Raw genomic sequence first — 21,238 nt, forward strand, 5'->3', positions numbered from 1 at the left:
TTATAACTGGAAATTTCTACCTTTTGACCCTCTTCACCCATTTTGCCCTTTCCTCACTCCCACTTTGGCAATATAATCTTTATTCTTAAATGTGGGAACACATAACTTGAGTTCAAGGGTGGTTATTATTAATGATCAGTATTAATGTACACTTGACAGATACCTACTTTGGATTTGGGGTAGATGCAAGGTTCTGTTCCATCTTCACTATTACCTTTTTCCTAGTTCATGTTTTCAAGGAACATTCCCCCTCCAGGCCAACTCCCTCTTCAGCTATTAGCTATAGCTTCCAGACAAACTAATACATACTTCCCAATTCATTAGAGGTAGTTTTTTCTTGTAGAAAGTACATAGCAGCCTTTCATCCTTATTGACCAAACAATATACCATTCCATTTTGTCATGAGAACCAAAACAGATCAATGTTTCCCTGGAGTTACTGCTAAACAGCCAGGTGTTTGTTATCATGAAGGTTCTAGTTTTTATTAGGACACCATTATTCTTCTATTATAGAAATTCAGAGAAATTTCCCAGTTCACACAAATATATCTGTCTTCAATTCTCCACAATTACTTTTCTTTTCTGACCACCAAGAAGCCTTATAAGCTTGAATTTATTACAGGACATTTAAAAGGAAACTAGCAGATATAAAGAAATAATACTGTACTTTTCTTAAACTTCTATTCAGCCCTCATACAACAGGTACATCAAAGTTGGCATAACATTTCTGAATTTTCTACAGATTTGAAACTTGGACCTTTATTGTCACTCTGACTTCCTGAATCTAGTCTGTTAACATGGTAGTTCAGAAGAGAATATTGCCTTATTTATAATGGCAAAACTTATATAATGAAAACGTATGTTACATATCCTAGTATATCTTTTATACCATAGTTAGAAAAGTTTTATGTAAAATTACATACATAATTTATCTCAAAATATATATCAACTTTTTCATCTTAGATAAGTTGATTAAATTTATCAAACTTTTACCTCAAATTTGTTTTTTAAGATTTTTTTTTTTTTTTTTTTTTTTTTAAATCAGAGAGAGAGGGGGAGAGAGCGAGCACAGGCACACAGAATGGCAGGCAGAGGCAGAGGGAGAAGCAGGCTCCCTGCCAAGCAAGGAGCCCGATGCGGGACTCGATCCCAGGACGCTGGGATCATGACCTGAGCCGAAGGCAGCCGCTTAACCAACTGAGCCACCCAGGCGTCCCTACCTCAAATTTGTTTTATAGAACAACCTGCCTTTATTTTTACTAGGACAAAACTTACCAACCTTCATTTTACTAAATAAGATGCAAAATTCACTTGACATACCCAATTCAAATGAACAAGAAAAATACCATTTATAATACAAAACATGAGATTCAGAACACCGTCAATGACACTCACTTTTTGCATTTTTCACAACTGTACATATTGTCACCTGGAAATAGAACAGATCTGGTCATTCCTCTCAAAATAAAAGTAAGTTATTTTCTTTTAGTTCTGCAATTCTTGGGGTCTGCCACATGCTGATTTTGCAGCACAGTAGCACAAGGCTCACATTTTTAAGTCTCTGCTCAAGAGTCAGCTCATGATGTTTACTTTGCCTAAAATACCCTCACCTCACTCTCTTTTCAACCCTGCAGGCCTAACTCAAGTAACATCCTTTCCATTGACTCACTCAGCAGACTTTACTGCCTGCCTGTTACATATCCCAGCAAGGTGCCAAACACACAAGAACAGTGGTATATCTTAAATATTACGGAGGAACTGAAAGTACTCCACACATACAGTTCTTTTATATGGGTTGAATTTTCCCTTCTTTGACTCCCAGAGCAGTTTTAAGACACCTCACTTACATACTGTCTTACACTACAGAAATCTGTATAAATTATTTCAGGATATGACTTACGTTATTTATGTTACCATGGTAGGTACTGGCAACTATGCTGATATGGGCAAGTACTATTTAAGCCACCTTAAGACTTAGCTTCTATAAACACATTTTAAATAAATATAAACATAAAATATAAAATATATAAATATATAAAATAAGTATATAAATATAAAATGTATTAATATTTCATATAAATTTTACATGATTTTATATAAATATAAAATGTCCCACTAGTATTTTAGATCACCCACGACAATTCAGCCATAGTTGAAAACTGTTTCATATTTACCTTTCAGTTCATCTCTGGCGAAGAAGGCAGCAAGACAATCTTGCAAGGTTACTATTGGACCCCAAAACCAGCTAGGAACACATGAGACAACAAACCTGAAACATTATTGACAGAAAAAAAAAAAAAGCAAGTGTTCTGCCAGTACAGCAGAAACAGCAGTTTAAACAATCAATTAATATAAATAAAACGCATACATACCTCTTCACATATTCCATGAAAAACGCTATCCACCCTTGTGGAGCATATGCTTCGCCACATGATCCTGCTTTGACTATAGAAGTTGGGTGACTGGATGAATGCAGCTTAGCAAGGTCTTCCTTGCCAGGAATTGGCAAGGACAGATCTTGAAAGGTCTCGAGGGTTACAGACACCTAAAATTGTTTCGTGTTTAAAATGGAATGAAAATAATCCAACATAGACATTTAAAAGAACAAATCTTAGACGCCCCAAAGCAATTCATAAGCAAAAAATGAAAAAATCACTAACAGTACTGGCAACAGCAAAAATACTTGCTCTGAACCAGGTGCTATTCTAAATTTAATCTTCACATAATAGCTCATAAGGACACTGTGGCATAGAGAAGTACATACAGACACTACAGACTCAGTACCAAACTCTTAAACACTACTACTGCATTTATTTTTGGAAATGATCTCTCATGATAGTTTATAAATGTTTTTTTTAAAAAGAAATAAAACCTGCCATGTACTTTTTATTTTTTTATTTTTTTGAAAGATTTTATTTATTTATTTGACACAGAGAGAGAGATCACAAGTAGGCAGAGCAGTAGGCAGAGACAGAGGAGAAGCAGGCTCCCCGCTGAGCAGAGAGCCTGATGCGGGGCTCGATCCCAGGACCATGAGATCATGACCTGAGCGGAAGGCAGAGGATTTAACCTACTGAGCCACCCAGGTGCCCCTGCCATGTAATTTTTAAATAGCTGAAAACATTTCAGGATGATTCCATTTAAATATTTGGTATCCAAATAGCCTACATTAAAATGATCCTACTGAAAGCCCTCAGATTTGACTTAAGTACCTAATACAGTAATTGAAAACTTATTTTTGAGGGTTTGTTTTTTTTTTTTGAAAGAAGTCATTTCATACTCCTTAATTCTGAGATTTAGAGATATGATTTAAAAACTCATGATTTTAATTTATGCTCAGGTGTATGAATCTGACACTACCTTTATTATCTGAGTCCTAATCTTAACAGAGGAAAATATTTATAAGCCACACCACCAAATGTAGTACATTCACAGCCTTGTGCCTGCAAATAGAAACAGTTTCCCAGCATATTAATTTTGCCAGCCTTGGGAGAATATGCATGTGTTATACACTGTTGCTGAGCAACACATCACCTTTGTATGTGACCAGAGATGAAAAACTGAATTAATTCTTGTTGCTAATGCATGCCTGTCCAAAGACAGGTCAAGACCCATACTTTCAAAATGATGTTGCTATTACTTCTAAAAACACAAATTCTACTCCTAGAATTAATTTATACTGATGTAAACAGAAGAAAGGAGAAGCAGCAAGGAGAAAAAAAATAAACTTTTCATCCCATTTGTCAAGTTTTTGTTTTGTTTTAAAGAGCACTTGACAGAAATTCCCTGTGTATTATAATTCCCTCATACTCACCCTGTCACAAGTCAGACACTGCACTGAACTAATAATTGTTCCATCAAATATGTCTGAAATAACACTTCGATATTTCTTGTGCTGTTTTTTCCTCTTCGGAGATGATGCAGATTGAGCTAGGATTGAAAAACAAGTGTAGAACATTTTTTTTTAAAAACCGAGGTAGTTCCTTTAGCATTTTTCTCTGGAATCCCTACAATAAAATTTACAATGCTAATGAAATTCTGTCCAAATACCACTCAAGAGAATTAGTTAAAAAAAAAAAAAAATCCCTACAAAAAAACAAGATGAACTAGAAGGTGTTTGATCTCCTCAGCTCGACTTCAAACAGAATAAATTTTGCTTTTACTTATTTGTTTTTGCATCCAAGTAAGGCCTTATTTGAAGAAAGGATTCTATAATTAAGTTTTGAGAGTTTCTTTATATATTCTGGACACAAGTCCTTTGTCTGCTATGTGATTTATAAGTATTTTCTCCTAATCTTATCTTTTCAATCTCTTAATAGGGTCTTTTGCCAAGAAAATTTTTTATTTTTTCTTTTATCAATATTGTTTTTGATATCTTTAAAAAACTTTCTAACACAAGGTCATGAACACTTACTCCTCCTTATGTTTTTTCCTAAGAGTTTTAGAGTTTTACATCTCATAATACTGGAATTCTCATACATAGCCAAGTGGGAATGCAAAATTATACAGCTATCCTGGAAAACAATTCCATATAACATTAAGCGTAAAACCAATGTAAAACCCAATAAGCCCCTTTCTGGATGTTTCCTCTATACAAACTTACATTCACACAAAAAACCTGTACACAAATGCTTATAGCAGCATTCTTCCTAATTGCCAAAAACTGGAAACAGTTCAGATGTTCTTCAGAGTGAATAAATAAACAGTACTATAGTCCTATACAATGAAATACTACTCTGTAATAAAAACGAACTATTCAGACGTGCAGCATGACTATATCTCAAATGCATTACACTAAGTGAAATAAGCCTATTTCAAAAGGCTATCAACTGTATGACTACATTTATATGATATTCCAGAAAAGGGAGAGCAGTAGTACAGGGAACAGATCAAAGGGCTAGGGTAGGGGAGGGGTGGGAGAATGATCTGATTACAAAAAGGTAATATAATGAAATTCTTTGGGAGTGTTAAAACTCTTCTATATGCTGTTTGTGGTGGTGGTAACAAGAATCTATGTATGTGTTAAAATTCAGAACTCTACACCAAAAGAGTGAATTCTACTCTATACAAATTTGTGCCACACACACACACACACACACAGATTTCAAATCATGGTTGTATAAAGTTATGCTGTGAATTTTAAAGTATTGAATATTTCATAATTAACACTTTATATTATCAACGCAAAGGAATCTGAGTAACTGAAACTTCTACCTTTTTTGTGTGTGGCTGCCAATCCTGGCCACAAATTGCCTGATTTAGGAGGGCTTGCTGATAAACGTGGATTAACACCTTCATTTGATGGGAGGATCTGTGATGTAGACAGGTCATTCAAATGGACATCAGTAATGTATTCTGTAATATTTAAAATTTGTATTATTATCTCAAATAGTAAAACTATCCCACTTGTCAAATAATATTAATTTAAAGGTTTCTTCATTTGAGATTTTGAACACAATTCACATTAACAAATGTCAAATGAAATATTTGATAGACCAAGTCCTTGTTAAGTAAAGTAACAGTAATTTTCCACCTAGGAATCCAAATAATGTATGTAACACGCTACTGCTGTAGGCAATTCAGGAAGTGATCAGTGGAAACATAAAGCCAAGATGATTGCATTTATTCTTACTTAGTATCTTTTAATATTTGTGACAGTTTTTTAAAAACTTCAAAACCATACAGGAGGAAAAAATGTCATTCTCTCAAATGAACATTATAATCAAAATCTAAGAAGAAATTTAGGCATAAGAACAAATTATTTTATTCTTACTGGGATAAAAGAAAATACATTCCTTTATTATGAAAGGGGCTTCTTTTGAAGAAAATTATGAATCAGGAAAATAAAAGCTTCATGACAGCTATCTTTAGAGTTTGCTGTTGGACTCTAAGCACATAACACAGATTCCAGGGCAAGGGATTTTGCTCAATTAGTATTTGAGTGAGGAAAAGAGAATTGTTCATGAAAGATCCTAAAACAGAATGACTTCAGGGATTTTTCCAGATGCAAAATAAGTGACTTTATTACTTACACATGGGGCATTTCTCATGATTTCAACCATGACTAAAAAAAAAAAAAAGACTACTTAATACTGGCGGAAGAAAGGGTAGGAGATTCACTCTAGGACTTCCTGAAGAAAACAAACGTAGTATTATCAAGGACAGGGATTGGCAAATGTTTCCTGTAAAGGACCTGATAATAAATACTTCAGGTTTTGCATGCCATATATGACTTTTGTCACATTTTTAAAATCAGGTCTTTGTAAAATGTAAAAACTCAGATCCCTGACCTAAGTCATCAATTAGTCACTGTGTATAAGAAGTTCTGCTATGGCACAATAAAGAACCACTAACTCCCTTAAACAGGCTTTTGACAAGGATGAACTGAACAGGAGTCCACAGCAGCCTAAGTTAAGTCTTTCAATACTGACAGTTCATGTATTTACTGACTAAACAACTTCTAAATACATTTAAACTCCAAACATAGGCCACTATAATTTAGGAGCCTAACATGTTTTCCTGACGAGAACACATTTATGTGCTCTACATAGGTGGAACCATTAGGATTCCCGTACTCAAGGAAATATCCTTTTCCTCAAGGAATTTTGGGTTCATTCAATACCTAATAAATTGTTTAGTAGTTTCATTCATTAGAAATTACAGAAGAGGGCGCCTGGGTGGCTCAGTGGGTTAGGCCGCTGCCTTTAGCTCAGGTCATGATCTCAGGGTCCTGGGATCGAGTCCCGCATCGGGCTCTCTGCTCAGCAGGGAGCCTGCTTCCCTCTCTCTCTCTCTGCCTGCCTCTCTGTCTACTGTGATCTCTCTCTGTCAAATAAATAAATAAACTCTTTAAAAAAAATTAAAAAAAAAAAAAGAAAGAAATTACAGAAGATAAACCATTTTATATTACTTATCTGCCACTTATTTTAAAAGATCAGATAGTTTAAACTTCTGATGGTTTTTTTTAATGTACTTTAAAAAACTGAAGACCGGGGTGCCTGGGTGGGTCAGATGGTTGAACATCTGCCTTTGGCTTAGGTCATCATCTCCAGGTCCTGGGATGAAGCCCCGCGTCAGGCTCCCAGCTAGGCAGAGAGTCTACTTCTGCCTCTCCCCCTGCTTGCCCAATCTCTTTCTTTATCTCTCTCGAATGAATAAATAAAATCTTTAAAAAGAAGAAAACAAAACGAAACAAAAAACTAAAGACCACATTAAGCCAGATAAATTAATTCCCCAAGAAATGAAAGTAAAATGCAAAGCAACCCAACTCAATTACCTTTGGCCAGATGGCCACTTGCTCTTTTCGAAAGAACACTGGCTAGTATTATGATATAATTTATCATAACAGGGTTCATTATAGTTAAACTCTTACATCAAAACATATGCCAAATATTTCATAGCTGATATGACTCCAATGACAACAGTCTAAATCGAAAAGTATGAAAGATTACAAAACTGCAATTTAGGTTATTGTGCTTCTTGCCAGGATCTCAACAGAATCTGCATAAAATGACATTAACACTCACATGCAAATATTGCTAACTCTACTAACTGAAAGCCCAAAAGTAACCACTATATAATTCCTTTCTTCAAACTGAATTATATAATGTGATATACTGCACACAAATTAAGCTAAAGCTACTAATCAGCCTATTTTGTTTTTATTATGCTAAATATAAACTATTAACATGTAAATTAGAAATGTGTTCTGATTTTACTGAGATGCCATGCTGATTCTCCCCCAAACATCAGAAATCAGTGAAATTACAAATATAATCTTAAATACAAATATCCACACTTGCAACACATGGTCTCTGAATGAAGCACTACCATTTTCAAAGTATTAAATTGTCACCTGAAGCTCTGCTGTGTATTTGCACTTTGACAGTTTCCTGGTTGTTCAAATCAACTGTTTCAGACACAGAGTCTCTATCTTTATCTAATTCTCCTTCAGAATTTACTTTATTAATCTTATTGCACATCTTCTCTTTTTGCCAATCTTTTGCCATTTCAGAATTGTTCTCATCATCCTGAATCAACATTGTTGTTTCATTATTATCTTCAGAAAAGCCTCTAGAGCCATTTTCATTTTCTGCTTTATCACTGCTGCTACAAGATTCACAGGATTGAAAATCTACATCTGATTGGCTCTTGTCTTCTTCCATGGTCTCCTCAGTGGTTATAGTTTGAGGATCTTCCTCAACTTCCATGACCTGTTCTTTTAACTCTTCATGAAGCAGATCCATTAAACATCGAAGGAATTCTTGAGCATCCTAATATATAAGGGACAAAGATTATTACCATTTCATTAAAAACACATACATGTAGAAATGTAAGAAAAAAATACACAGAATGTGCTTATCAACAGATTTCTAAATGTGTAGCATTATGCTAAAGAAACACCAGGCATTGAAGGCATGGGAAGCGCTAAGTTCTAAAAGTTATATAAATAAAACAGAAGTAATTTTAAAATGAAATATGAGGGTGCCTCGGTGGCTCAGTGCATTAAGCCTCTGCCTTCAGCTCAGGTCATGATCTCAGGGTCCTGGGATCAAGCCCCACATCGGGCTCTCTGCTCAGCAGGGAGCCTGATTCCTCCTCTCTCTGCCCTCTGCCTGCCTCTCTACCCACTTGTGATCTCTCTATCTCTCTCTCTCTCTCTCTCTGTCAAATAAACAAATAAAATCTTTTTTTTTTTTTTAAGATTTTATTTATTTGACAGACAGAGATCACAAGTAGGCAGAGAGGCAGGCAGAGAGAGAGAGGAGGAAGCAGGCTCCCTGCTGAGCAGAGAGCCCGATGTGGGGCTCAATCCCAGGACTCTGGGATCATGACCCGAGCCGAAGGCAGAGGCTTTAACCCACTGAGCCACCCAGGTGCCCCAACAAATAAAATCTTAAAAAAAAAAAAAAAAAAAAATGAAAGATGATGTAGAGGTCAGCTTTTAGTACTGCTGCTACTTTTAAAAAATGGAGAAGGTATAAAGAAAACATGGATTTGCCTAATAGGATAATTAGAATTCAGAGATGTCCTAAATTCAAATATTTTATAAGTTTGGCTTAAAATTAAAGTTCCTCCAATCTTGTGCTGTACCTCAAAGGAAAAATCCGTGATCAACCTAGAATGCTTTTTGAAAATACAAATCTGTGGGTACAGGAATATACAAAATGGGTGAGGGGGAGTGGAAGGTATAGGCTTCCAGTTACATAATGAACTAGTCATAGGGATGAAAGGTATTGCACAGAGAACACTGTCAAAGGTATCATAATAGTGCTGTATGGCAATAAATGGCAGCTACACTTGTGATGAGCACAGCACGACTATGTAATATCGTCGAATCACGACACTATACACCTAAAAAAAATGCAACACTGTGTGTCAGTTACACTTCAATTAAAAAAAAAGAAAAGAAAATACAAATTTGAAGACCCAACTTATATGTACCAAATCAGTGTCTGGTGATCCAGGAATGTGCACCAGAAAAAAATCTAAAGGGAAGAGGTATTGTTTTGAAAAAGAAAAACATGTGAGGGCCAGGTGTTAACATTAAAGGAAACTATATAAAGCTACAGAGTCAGCCATCAGTACAACTACAAAAAAAACAAAAACAAAAACAAGTAAATGAAATAAATTAAAGCCCAGAAACCGACCCTATAAAATATTAATGTAAGCATAAAAATTAATAAAGAAGAAATTTTAAAAATCAGATAAGAAAATTCTTAAATCTGTAGTTTGGTACAATTAGTTAACTCTGTGAAAAATTAAATTTGGATTGTAACACAAAATAAATGACAGATTAGAGAATTAAATATTTTGAAAAATTAAGCATTAAATATAGGTGAAAATTTATCTCTAGATGTGTTACTTTTTGAAGCTAAAAGCACTAAAAGAGACATATTTATCCAACACAAATTTAACAATTTTTAGAAAAATATAAAATTACAAGAAAGGTAGAAAAATATAAACTAAAAATATGAGAACAGATTATTCTCAGTAAATAAACACAAGAAGTGATGACCTAAAACAGTGGATAAATAAATTACAAAGGAAGAAATACAAATAACTACATAAAAGATAATGCATAATGGCATTTTGCAAACTTATTAAAGATTAGTGTTATGAATGAAAAAGAATAAAGACTTACCTGCTGAGAATAGCCCCGAAATGTTGGATTTACTGTTTTAATTCCTTGAAACAGAGTAGTGGGCACAACAGATCCTGGCCTGAGTAAGAAAAAATTTTAATGAGAAATTTGTGACTTTTACTTTCCATTTCAGAAATTAAGCAATCAAGAATTCAAGCTGTTAAAGTGTTTCCAAAAAAATCACTAAAAATTGCCCAGTACTATGTTGCATAGGCTCATCAGAACAGCTGGTGATACTCAAAATACATTTTATTGTTCTCCACCCTAATGAAATGGTCATGCTCTCCTATGACTTTTCAAAAATACTTGTAATTACTTAAAACAAAACTTTAATTCCTTAAAATTGCGGGATAATAATTAAGATAAAATGTACACAGTACATTGTCTAGATAAGATTTTTTCTGAATTCCATGTGTTTTTTAAAGATTTTATTTATTTATTTGACAGAAAGAGACACAGTGAGAGAGGGAGAAGCAGGCTTCCTGCCAATATGGGGCTCAATCCCAGGACCCTGAGATCATGACCTGAGCTGAAGGCAGATGCTTAACAACTGAGCCACCCAGGTGCCCCTGAATTTCACATTTTTATTTGAGTATAGCTGACTTAAGATTTTAAAACCAGCATCAACTAACCATGAAAACAAAAATGAAAAGCCAACCAAATTATGAGATTTAACCACCTTTAGAATTTCATACTGACAAAGTTTAAAATACAGATTCAGGTCAAAGAATTGCACACAGAAAGGGAAACCATCAAGAATACAAAAAAGCAACGTAGCAAGTGGGAGAAGGTATTTGCAAATGGTATATCAAATAAGGGGCTAATATCCAAAATAAATAAAGAAGTTATACAATTCAACACACAAAAAACAATCTAGATTAAAAGATGGGTAGAGGACCTGAACAGACATTTTTCCAAAAATATACAGAGAGCCAACAGACATATGAAAAGATGCTCAATATCACTAATCATCCAGGAAATGCAAATCAAAACCACAAGGAGGTATCACTTCATACTGATCAGAATGGCTAGTATCAAAGAAAAAAAAAAAAAGAAAGAAAAAACAACAAGTGTTGGCAAAGATGTGGAGAAAAGAGAACCCTCATGCACTGTAGGTGGGAATGTAACTGATGCAGCCACTCTGGAAAACAGTACAAAGGTGGGCGCCTGGGTGGCTCAGTGGGTTAAGCCCCTGCCTTCGGCTCAGGTCATGATCTCAGGGTCCTGGGATCGAGTCCCGCATCGGGCTCTCTGCTCAGCAGGGAGCCTGCTTCCCTCTCTCTCTCTCTCTCTGCCTGCTTCTCCATCTACTTGTGATTTCTCTGTCAAATAAATAAATAAAATAAAATCTTTAAAAAAAATAAAAATAAAATAAAATAAAAAAACAGTACAAAGGTCCCTCAAAAAACTGAAAATTGAGGGCCGCCTGGGTGGCTCAGTGGATTAAGCCGCTGCCTTCGGCTCAGGTCATGATCTCAGGGTCCTGGGATCGAGCCCCGCATTGGGCTCTCTGCTCAGCAGGGAGCCTGCTTCCTCCTCTCTCTCTGCCTGCCTCTCTGCCTGCTTGTCATCTCTCTCTTTCAAATAAATAAATAAAATCTTAAAAAAAAACAAAAACTGAAAATTGAAATACCAAATGGTCCAGTAATTCCACTACTGGGTATTTACCCAAAGAAAATAAAAACATGAATTCCAAAAAGATAAATGCAACCCTATTATATAGCATTGTTTACAATAGCCAAGATACAAAAGCAACCCAAGTGTCCATCCATAGATGAATGGATAAAGATGTGGTATATACCCAATGGAATATTTATTCAGTCACAAAAAAGGGTAAGATCTTTTCATCTGTGACAATATGAAAGGTCCTAAAGCATATCATGCTAAGTGAAATAAGTCAGAGAAAGACAAATACCAAATGGCTTCACTTACACGCAGAATCTAAGAAATAAAACAAATGAATAAAACAAGCAAAAAAAGGCTCTTAAATATAGAGAACAAACTGGTGGTTGCCAGAGAGGAGATGGGTGAGGGGAATGGGTGAAATAGATAAAGGGGATTAAGAGGTACAAACCCCAAGTTATAAAATACATTAAGTCACAGAGCGAGAAGTAAAGCACAGAGAATATGTTAGTAATATTGTAATAACACTATATGGTGACAGATGGTGACTACACTTATTACTGTGAGCATTAAGTAATATACAGTCAATATGCTATGTACTTAAAACTAGATAAATTGTAAGTTAATTATACTTCAATTAAGAAAAAGAAAGAAAAGCTATTCTCTTTTCCTATCAAAACAAAAATTAAAGTAGTAACAAATTTTTGTTTCACTTAAGAAATGTTCTTATTAGGGGGTCACATATCTTGAAGAAAAGTGAGGCATTCAGGAATATAAGAATGTTAAAACTTTACTAATGAAATTTTACAGTAGAAATCATTAAGATCTCAAACTCTTACAAGGTTTATTTTTTTAAAAAGATTTTTATTTATTTATTTGAGAGAGAGAAAGCATATAAGCAATGGGAGTGGCAGGCAGAGGGAGAGGGAGAAGCAGGCTTTCTGATGAGCAGGGTGTCGGATGCAGGACTCTATCCCTGAGCAGAAGGCAGATTCTTTTTTTTTTTTTTTAAGATTTTATTTATTTATTTGACAGAGAGATCACAAGTAGGCAGAGAGGCAGGCAGGGACAAGTGGGAAGCAGGCTCCCTGCTGAGGAGAGAGCCCAATGCAGGGCTCGATCCCAGGACCCCGAGACCATGATCTGAGCCAAAGGCAGAGGCTTAACCCACTGAGCCACCCAGGTGCCCCTGAAGGCAGATTCTTACCCAACTAAGCCACCCAGGCACCCCTTATGAGGTTTGTTTTTTTTTTTAAAGATAATTTTGGTGATTGTTTTCTTACAGGAAAGGTTGAGCAGTTCTTAGAAACATTTAAAAAGAGGGGCAGCTGGGTGGCTCAGTGGGTTAAAGCCTCTGCCTTCAGCTCCGGTCATGATTGATCCCAGAGTCCTGGAATTGAGCCCCGCATGGCATCGGGCTCTCTGCTCAGCAGAGAGCTTGCTTCCCCTTCTCTCTCTGCCTGCCTCTCTGCCTGCTAGTGATCTCTGTTAAATAAATAAATAGAATCTTTAAAAAAAAAAAAAGAAAAGAAAAGAAACATTTAAAAAGGACTAATGGTAATGGGCACCTGGGTGGCTCAGTTGATTAAGCGTCTGACTTTGGTTCAGATAATGATCTTGAGGTCCTAGCATTGAGCCCCACTTCAGACTCCTCACTCAGTGGGAAGTTGGCTTGTCAACCTCTGCCCCGCCCCCCACTCTTACTCTCTCTCTCTCAAATGAATAAAATTTAAAACAAAACAAAACAAAAATGGACCAGGGTGCCTGGATGGCTCAGTTCATGACCCCAGGGCCCTGGGATCAAGCCCCGCATTTCCCACTCCCCCTGCTTGTGCTCTCTGTCTCTCTGTCAAATAAGTAAATAAATAAATAACAATTTATAAAAGGACTAATGGTAAAAGCAATTTTCTGAATGGTCCTAAAACAAAATTAGTAAACTATAACACTAATTATTCTTCTAACGCTACACTTTAGAGCAAATAAATGTGAGAAAAATGAACATTCATGTAAGTATCTATGGTCTGATTTTAGCATTGTCAGAATGCCTACCCCTGCATTAAAACTCAAGCATCAGTAACAGCAGCTTTAGCAGTTCAACATTAGATGTCCAGTCCTGATACTTCATTTGGCTCTTCAGTTTGAAATATAACATGCCCTAAAATGAACATGTCTCAAATCTACTTTTTTCAACTCTATATACATGCACCTCCATCCTTTTAATATTTGATATTCATTTAAAAACATTAATAAAGAGAATAAATACATTAAGTACATACCTGCTTTTATGCCAGAGTTCTGTCATCAGTTTGAGATAACTTTTGCAAATGGCTGGTTTCTTATCTGTTCGAGCTAGTCCTCCACAATGAAGAAAAAACTGTGTCAAAGGTGGACTAATTAAAAAAAAAAAAAAAAAGAAAGAAAGAAAAATGTTAAAGTGGAATCAAAGCTTAATACTGACTGACTCCCAAGCATTCAAGGAATAGGCAGCACATAGAGCCACATACCTAGAATTACTTTGCTTCCTTTTACAGCTTCACATTCACTTCTTCATATTCATGTTCTACTCATTTAAATCAAATTTGACCCCACCATATCAGACTCCTCAATGGTGCCAGATCCAGTCAACACTTTTCATTTCCCTCTTAATAGCATTATTTACAGATGACCTACCCCTCATTCTTCAGCAACTTGCTTTTTCTGAACAATGATGAATTTTTCTACTTTTCTTCTTTACCTCTGGCAACTCTTTTCCCTCTTAATTGTTCTTTTTGCTCTTACCAGATATATAACTATCAAGGTTCCTCAACACTTGATCTTATGACTTTTCCTGTCTTCCCTATATATTCTTCTCCTGGGATGACTTTAAATTTTCATGCACATGCCAGACAGTCAAATTTGTGAAAGTCTCATAAATTTCAAAGTCTCATCTAAACTCCAGATTTATATCAAATACCTAAATTTAACATGATCAAAATTTAACTTTCAAATCAATCTAGTCTTCCTCTAAGCTTCTACATCTCAGTAAGTGATACTACTATCTATCTGGTGGTTCAAGTTAGCAACTTAAAAGGCAATACCGTCTTTTATGAGTGTGATTAGCTGGAGGGAAACTCTGTGAGTCTTTTCAAATAGTTACATGAAACAGATTGGACAAAGGACCAAACCCTGACCCAGAACAAACTGGCTATCTTAAAAAGATATTCCATGCAAGTGAAAATGAAGAAAGAATGGATAGCTATATACTTATATTACACAAAGCAGACTTTAACTCAAAGCTGTAACAATATATAAAGAAGGGCATTATAAAATGATAAAGGGATCAGTTCATCAAGAGGGTAACATTTGTAAATATTTATATACCTAACAGAGGGCCAGCTAAATATACAAAGCAAGTATTAACAGATCTAAAGGGAGAAATAGGGGCGCCTGGGTGGCTCAGTGGGTTAAGTCTCTGCCTTCAGCCCAGGTCATGATCTCAGGGTCCTACGATCGAGCCCCGCATCGGGCTCTCTGCTCTGCTGGGAGCCTGCTGCACCCCCCACCCCCGCCTGCCTCTATGCCTACTTGTGATATCTCTCTGTCAAATAAATAAAATCTTTAAAAAAAAAAAAAAAAGGGAGAAATAAATAGCAATTCAGTAACAGTAAGGGACTTCAATACCCATCTTTAATCTTCCAGACAGAAAATAATGAAACACTGGACTTGAACTACATATTATTAGACCAGATGGACTTAACAGTATCTGCCTTTGGCTCAGGTCATGATCTCAGGATCCTGGGATCAAGTCTTGCACGGGGCTCCCTGCTCAGCAGGAGGCTTGCTTCTCCCTCACCCACTCCCTCTGCTTGTGTTCCCTCTCTCACTGTCTCTCTATCAAATAAATAAATAAAAACCTAAAAGAAAAGGAAAAAAGAAAAAAAAATCTGAATACTGTGACTTTTCCACCTAGTGAAAAGAGTAAAATATTTTCATAGCATCCCCTAACTAAAAATAATTTCAGAAATTAGTTCAAGCTCATGTTCTACATGTAAAAACAAATAACTTGCTCAAAGACACACAACTACCTAGGGTCTAAGCGAGAACCAGAAGTCTCAGGAAACTATAGACATGAATAGAGTAACCCTACTGGGAAAACAATGGATTATGTCCCAACCCAGATTCCTGCCTACTCTACCTTGAGGATTAACAAGAAAGGAAAAAAAAAAAAACTTTTTCAAGACATTTACATAGTTTGTTAATCCACATAATTTTATAAATGGGATCATTTCAGAAAGTAAGATGGAAGGAGAGGAATGCATTGAGGATGGTGAGAAAAGAACAGCCAAGGACTTATGGGATCCTGTTGGCTAAGGAAAATGAATAGAATTATTATTCTTTCTTATATCACCATTAATGTATATTTCTTTCTTTTCTCCTCTCATTTTCTTTTCTTTTTTTTTTTTTTTATTCCTTAAGCATACTACAGCAGCATGGTTTCCTCCCATCCAAGTACTAACCAGACCCAACCTGCTTGGTTTCTGAGATCAGGCACAATCAGGATGGTATGCCTGTATACTAGCAGCATGGTCATCTGCTCAAAGAATGACTTCTTTTTGTCTTCCGCAAAGAATGACTTTAAGAAAGTTATACAAAATTAATTTAACTACTTACCAGTTAGAAAGAGCCTGCAAAGCTGCATTCATATAACAAGTATTTCCAATATTTTTCAAACCTGTAAGACCTATTTAGAAAAATCATAAATTATGTTATCATTCAATAATGCAATGACTTAATTTTATAAATGTTTACCAAATATGTAACTATATATGGTACTTATTATGGTTCCCAATCTATGCTAAGAAAATACAAAATAGGGACAGTGACTCAGTGAGTTAGAGCCTCTGCCTTCGGCTCAGGTCACGATCCCAGTGTCCTGGGATCAAGCCCCATATTGGGCTCTCTGCTCAGGAGGGAGCCTGCTTCCTCCTCTCTCTTTGCCTGCCTCTCTGCCTTCTTGTGATCTCTCTGTCAAATAAATAAATAAAATCTTTAAAAAAGAAAATACAAAATAGGAGTGCCTGACCGGGTCAAATGGTGGAGCGTAAGACTCTGATCTTGGGGTTGTGAGTTTGAACCCCATAATTTTTCCAAAAAATTAAGAATTAAAAAAAATACATTATGAAAAAAATTTATTAATGGAAATACAAAATAACAACTTGAACAACTCTGACTTCAGGCTTGTACAAGTGTTAATTTTCAAATAATTATTTAAATACGCATTTAAAAAATTAAAATTCCCTTGTATCAGTTACAAAACACATAATTTGTACTATATTATATACAGATAGTTTATACTAAGAATTGTGGGCTTTGGTAAAGTGATGTCAGAGAAACCAAGCATCATTCAAAGTTATCAGTCTACTTTCCTAGCAAATACAATAATATAAAACTAAATTCTTTTTTGGTCATCAACATCAATAGAGTCCCTTTCACTTCTGGAATTTGAAATTTTCACATTACACAGTTTCCTAAAGAAATGGGTAGTGCCATACAAAGGAGCAACAGGAGAATTATTTTACCTCTTGCCTTAAGTTCATCTTCTTCTTCCACTTCTATGTCCAAATCATCAAATACAGCAACCAGAGGAGTTTTTAATGTTGTATTGCTCGGTATTTTAAAATCCTTCATAAAAGAAAAGACAGCCAACTTGAAAAAATCTTTTATGTAAAAATTTTTTTAACTTTTATCTCATATACATCTACAGTTTAAAAGTTAAGAGATGTTATTTTAAAACTATTAAGAACATACTCTGGTATTACTAATCAGAATAAAATTTATACTTATATCAAAAAAAATTTACATTTGTAACTTGAAAGCAGTAAGGATTTACACTAGGTAAGAGCCTGTCACCCTATATTAAAATATGTACTTGAATTCAACAAAGCCACTTGTGACTTTTCTGAATTTAAACACAATTAATTCAGTGAATTCCAATCCAATTCAGTGAGATCACATCACGGCTAAAAGAAATCTAAGTGGAATACCCTACACTGTCTTCTCAGACTTTAACTTTTCACAGAAAAAAAATACTTAAGTTATTCTATTATAACACACCAACTTATCTTTAGACCTACAATCTCTCCTGATCACTTGCTACCTTACTTATTTTGCATCCTTTTGTTCATATGAAATAGTGCACTTGTTTTAAATAGTAATAAAATGTTCCAGAATTAATTTTCAAGTATTGGCTTAACTCAAAGGTTACAACTGTAACTCAAAGGTTACAACAAAAGAAAAACTTTGATCTAAATTTTAAAAATTGGGAGAGCTCACATAAAACTCAGATTATGCAAGTTCTCTTAGATGATCAAACCACAGTGAATCCATTTAGCAACACTCAGATAAAGGAAGAAACTGAAGAAGGAGCATGCACTTAGCATGTGCTCGGCTTCTCCAACTTATTATAGCCTTATTCCACCTCAACAATGCATGCATATGTACTTTCATACCCACCCACTTTATACATTCACCTTACTTTCCTGGTATCTGTAGATACTGAACATTTGAGTTGGCCCCATAGTCTCACTTAGTTATATTTAAGTACAGAGACTTAAAAAAATCACTTAAAATTTTACCTCCCAGAAAAAACTTGCACTAATGACATTTGAATGGTTTCCAATATTATTTTATAATTAATGCTCTAATGAGTTGGATTCAAATAGCATAGAAATTTTATACTAAAAAAAAACTGTACAAATAACATTTTTTCTTCTGAGTAATTTCTTCAACAATGGGATCAGGAAGTTGCATGAAATTAAATTTATGCCTTTGACTGATGTTTTATATATATATCTCACTAGAGAATTATTGACAAGCCATCAGAAAAGTATCAGTATATTTATCCAACCAGGTTCAACATTTATTAACATTTCATTGGATGAAATCTCAGGATGCCTGGGTGGCACAGGAGGCTGAACTATGGACTCTTGCTTTCGGCTCAGTTTGAGATCTCATGGTCCTAAGATTGAGCACCATGTTGGCCTCTGCACTCAGCAGAGAATCTGCTTGGGATTCTCTCTCCCTCTGCCTCTGGCCCTCTGCTTGTTCTCTCTCTCTGAGATAAATAAATAAATCTTTAAAAAAAAAAAAAAAGAGTATACAGAAATGTCAACAGACAGGTGTTTTAACTTACTTAAGTCAGGGATGATTATTTTATTAATGTGTTTTTACTTATATTTCGTTTTCGTGAACCATCTGCACTTATTTTTTTCAACCACCTTTGAGCACTACCCTTATAAATTGTTATTAGTTCCTTATGGGATTACACTCTGTTACCACATTTAGTTAGTAATGCAAGAATGTTCACACGAATTTACTTTCGGGGCACCTGGGTGGCTCAGTTGGTTAAGCAACTAACTGCCTTCGGCTCTGGTCATGATCCCAGAGTACAGGAATCAAGTCCCACATCAGGTTCCCAGCTCCACCAGGAGTCTGCTTCTCCCTCTGACCTTCTCCTCTCTCATGCTCTCTCTCTCAATGTCTCTCTCTCAAATAAATAAATAAAATCTTTTTTAAAAAAATTTACTTTCGGGGCGCCTGGGTGGCTCAGTGGGTTAAAGCCTCTGCTTTCGGCTCAGGTCATGATCCCAGGGTCCTGGGATCGAGCCCCACATCCGGCTCTCTGCTCAGCAGGGGGCTTGCTTCTCTTCCTCTCTCTCTCTGCCTGCCTCTCTGCCTACTTGTGATCTCTGTCTGTCAAATAAATAAATAAAATCTTTAAAATAGTTTTTAAAAAATAAAAATTAAAAAAATTTTTTAAAAATTTACTTTCAAACTATCAAGGAATCAAAAAAACACCACATTTCTGAATGATAAATATCAGTGGGAAAAACAGTAATGGTAATGTGGTGATTTACCCACTAGAGCCATTCAACAGTAAAACTAGAAATGCAGCAAGTTAAACCTTCTCTAAAATCTAGTCATTTTAGTTATAGAATGTGTATGGCGAGCTACTTTATTAGCATAAATGCCTATTCTCAAAATATGATAAAGATACAAAAGAAAAATAGAAGAGTCTGTATCAGGGCTCCTGGGTGGGTCAGTGGTTAAGCATCTGCCTTCAGCTCAGGCCATGATCCAGGATCCCGGGATCCTGGGATCAAGCCTGGTCTCATGTTCTCTGCTCACCGGGAAGCCTGCTTCTCCCTCCCCACTCCACCTGCTTGTGTTCCCTCTCTTGTTGTCTCTCTGTCAAATAAATAAATAAAATCTAAATTCTCAAAATTAAGTGACCAATCTTTGCAAGCCCACACATATTTTGGAACCAAACGTGAATGCTAAGCTTTAAGATATCCTATCTGGTTTTTGATAAATTAGTAAAATGTTCCTAGTAATATAAATGGGGGCAGAGAAGGGATAGAAATGAAAAAAGAGCTGAATTCGTATTTCTAATTCCCTATCAAAGGCCTGCGCTCTCTCCTAGAACCAGATTGCTAGTAAAAGATATACTTTTTTATAAAAAAGTATATACTTTTTTATAGAAAAAAATATACTTTTTTAACCTTTTTTTTTTAAGTTTTAAAACACAACAGGTGCTTTTCCATCTTTAGAGAGGTGGGCTTCGATCTTACCATAACCTATTACTCTACAAAAGAACAAAGGCTAGCCTTAGTGTTTCAATCAAGAAAAAGATGCATATTACACAAATTTTTCAAGTACAAATTAGGTACAGTTGTTTTAAATTTCAACTACATGATAAATTCTGAAATCACTACCTGAAAATGTATGATACTTTAGTTAAATAAAGTTAGATTATTACCTGGACATTGTTTTCTTGTGTTTGCTGAAGTGATCTTACATGAGGCAAAGAAGGCTGAGTTCCTAATTTCCTATCCAAAAATACTTCTTTGCTGCAAGCATAACACCATACTCGAAGAGTGGTAAGGTTCACAGTTAGATAATGCTTTGTCTCCTATATAATTTAACAGGAGGGGAGAAGAGGAAACAAAATTAGAGAGAGCTGAAAACATTTCAAAAGATCATATAAGGGGGCACCTAACTGGCTCAGTTGGAAGCATGGGACTCTTATCTCAGTGTCATGAGTTCAACCCCCATGCTGGGTGTAGAGATTACTAAAAAAATAATAAACTTAGGGGCAGCAGGGTGGCTCAGTGGGTTAAAGCCTCTGTCCTCAGCTCAGGTCATGATCTCAGGGTCCTGGGACTGAGCCCTGGTCAGGCTCTCTGCACGGCAGGGAATCTGCTTCCCTTCCTCTTTGCCTGCCTCTCTGCCTACTTGTGAACTCTGCCTGTCAAATAAATAAATAAAATATTTAAAAATAATAAGAAGAATAATAAACTTAAAAATCATTTAAGAGGGGTGCCTTTTGGCTCAGTCGGTTAAGCATCCAACACTTGGTTTTGGCTCAGATCGTGATCTCAGGCTCATAAGACTGAGCACTGCATCCAGCTCTGTATTCAGTGGAGTCTTCTCT

At 35.6% G+C, this 21,238-nt stretch overlaps 1 protein-coding gene across 4 annotated transcripts in view; it reads right to left on the reverse strand.

Moving 5' to 3' along the window:
* USP33 (ubiquitin specific peptidase 33) overlaps positions 1-21,238 on the reverse strand; it is a 53,506-nt gene that overhangs the window by 14,259 nt on the left and 18,009 nt on the right. Inside the window, exons 5-15 of one of the 4 annotated variants that reach the window (XM_082686621.1) lie at positions 20,564-20,716; positions 17,325-17,427; positions 16,417-16,486; positions 14,043-14,156; positions 10,144-10,222; positions 7,855-8,272; positions 5,214-5,354; positions 3,814-3,929; positions 2,372-2,544; positions 2,174-2,244; positions 1,395-1,428 (exon numbers count right to left, since the gene is read on the reverse strand). In XM_082686621.1, the coding sequence (XP_082542747.1) occupies positions 1,395-1,428; positions 2,174-2,244; positions 2,372-2,544; positions 3,814-3,929; positions 5,214-5,354; positions 7,855-8,272; positions 10,144-10,222; positions 14,043-14,156; positions 16,417-16,486; positions 17,325-17,427; positions 20,564-20,716 (1,472 nt within the window). Of the gene's footprint in view, positions 1-1,394; positions 1,429-2,173; positions 2,269-2,371; positions 2,545-3,813; positions 3,930-5,213; positions 5,355-7,854; positions 8,273-10,143; positions 10,223-14,042; positions 14,157-16,416; positions 16,487-17,324; positions 17,428-20,563; positions 20,717-21,238 lie in introns of all 4 variants that reach the window. The other 3 variants (XM_082686620.1, XM_082686623.1, XM_082686622.1) reach the window with 3 other exon arrangements.

The sequence above is a fragment of the Mustela nivalis genome, assembly GCF_964662115.1.
Source record: "Mustela nivalis genome assembly, chromosome: 10".
NCBI lineage: Eukaryota > Metazoa > Chordata > Mammalia > Carnivora > Mustelidae > Mustela > Mustela nivalis.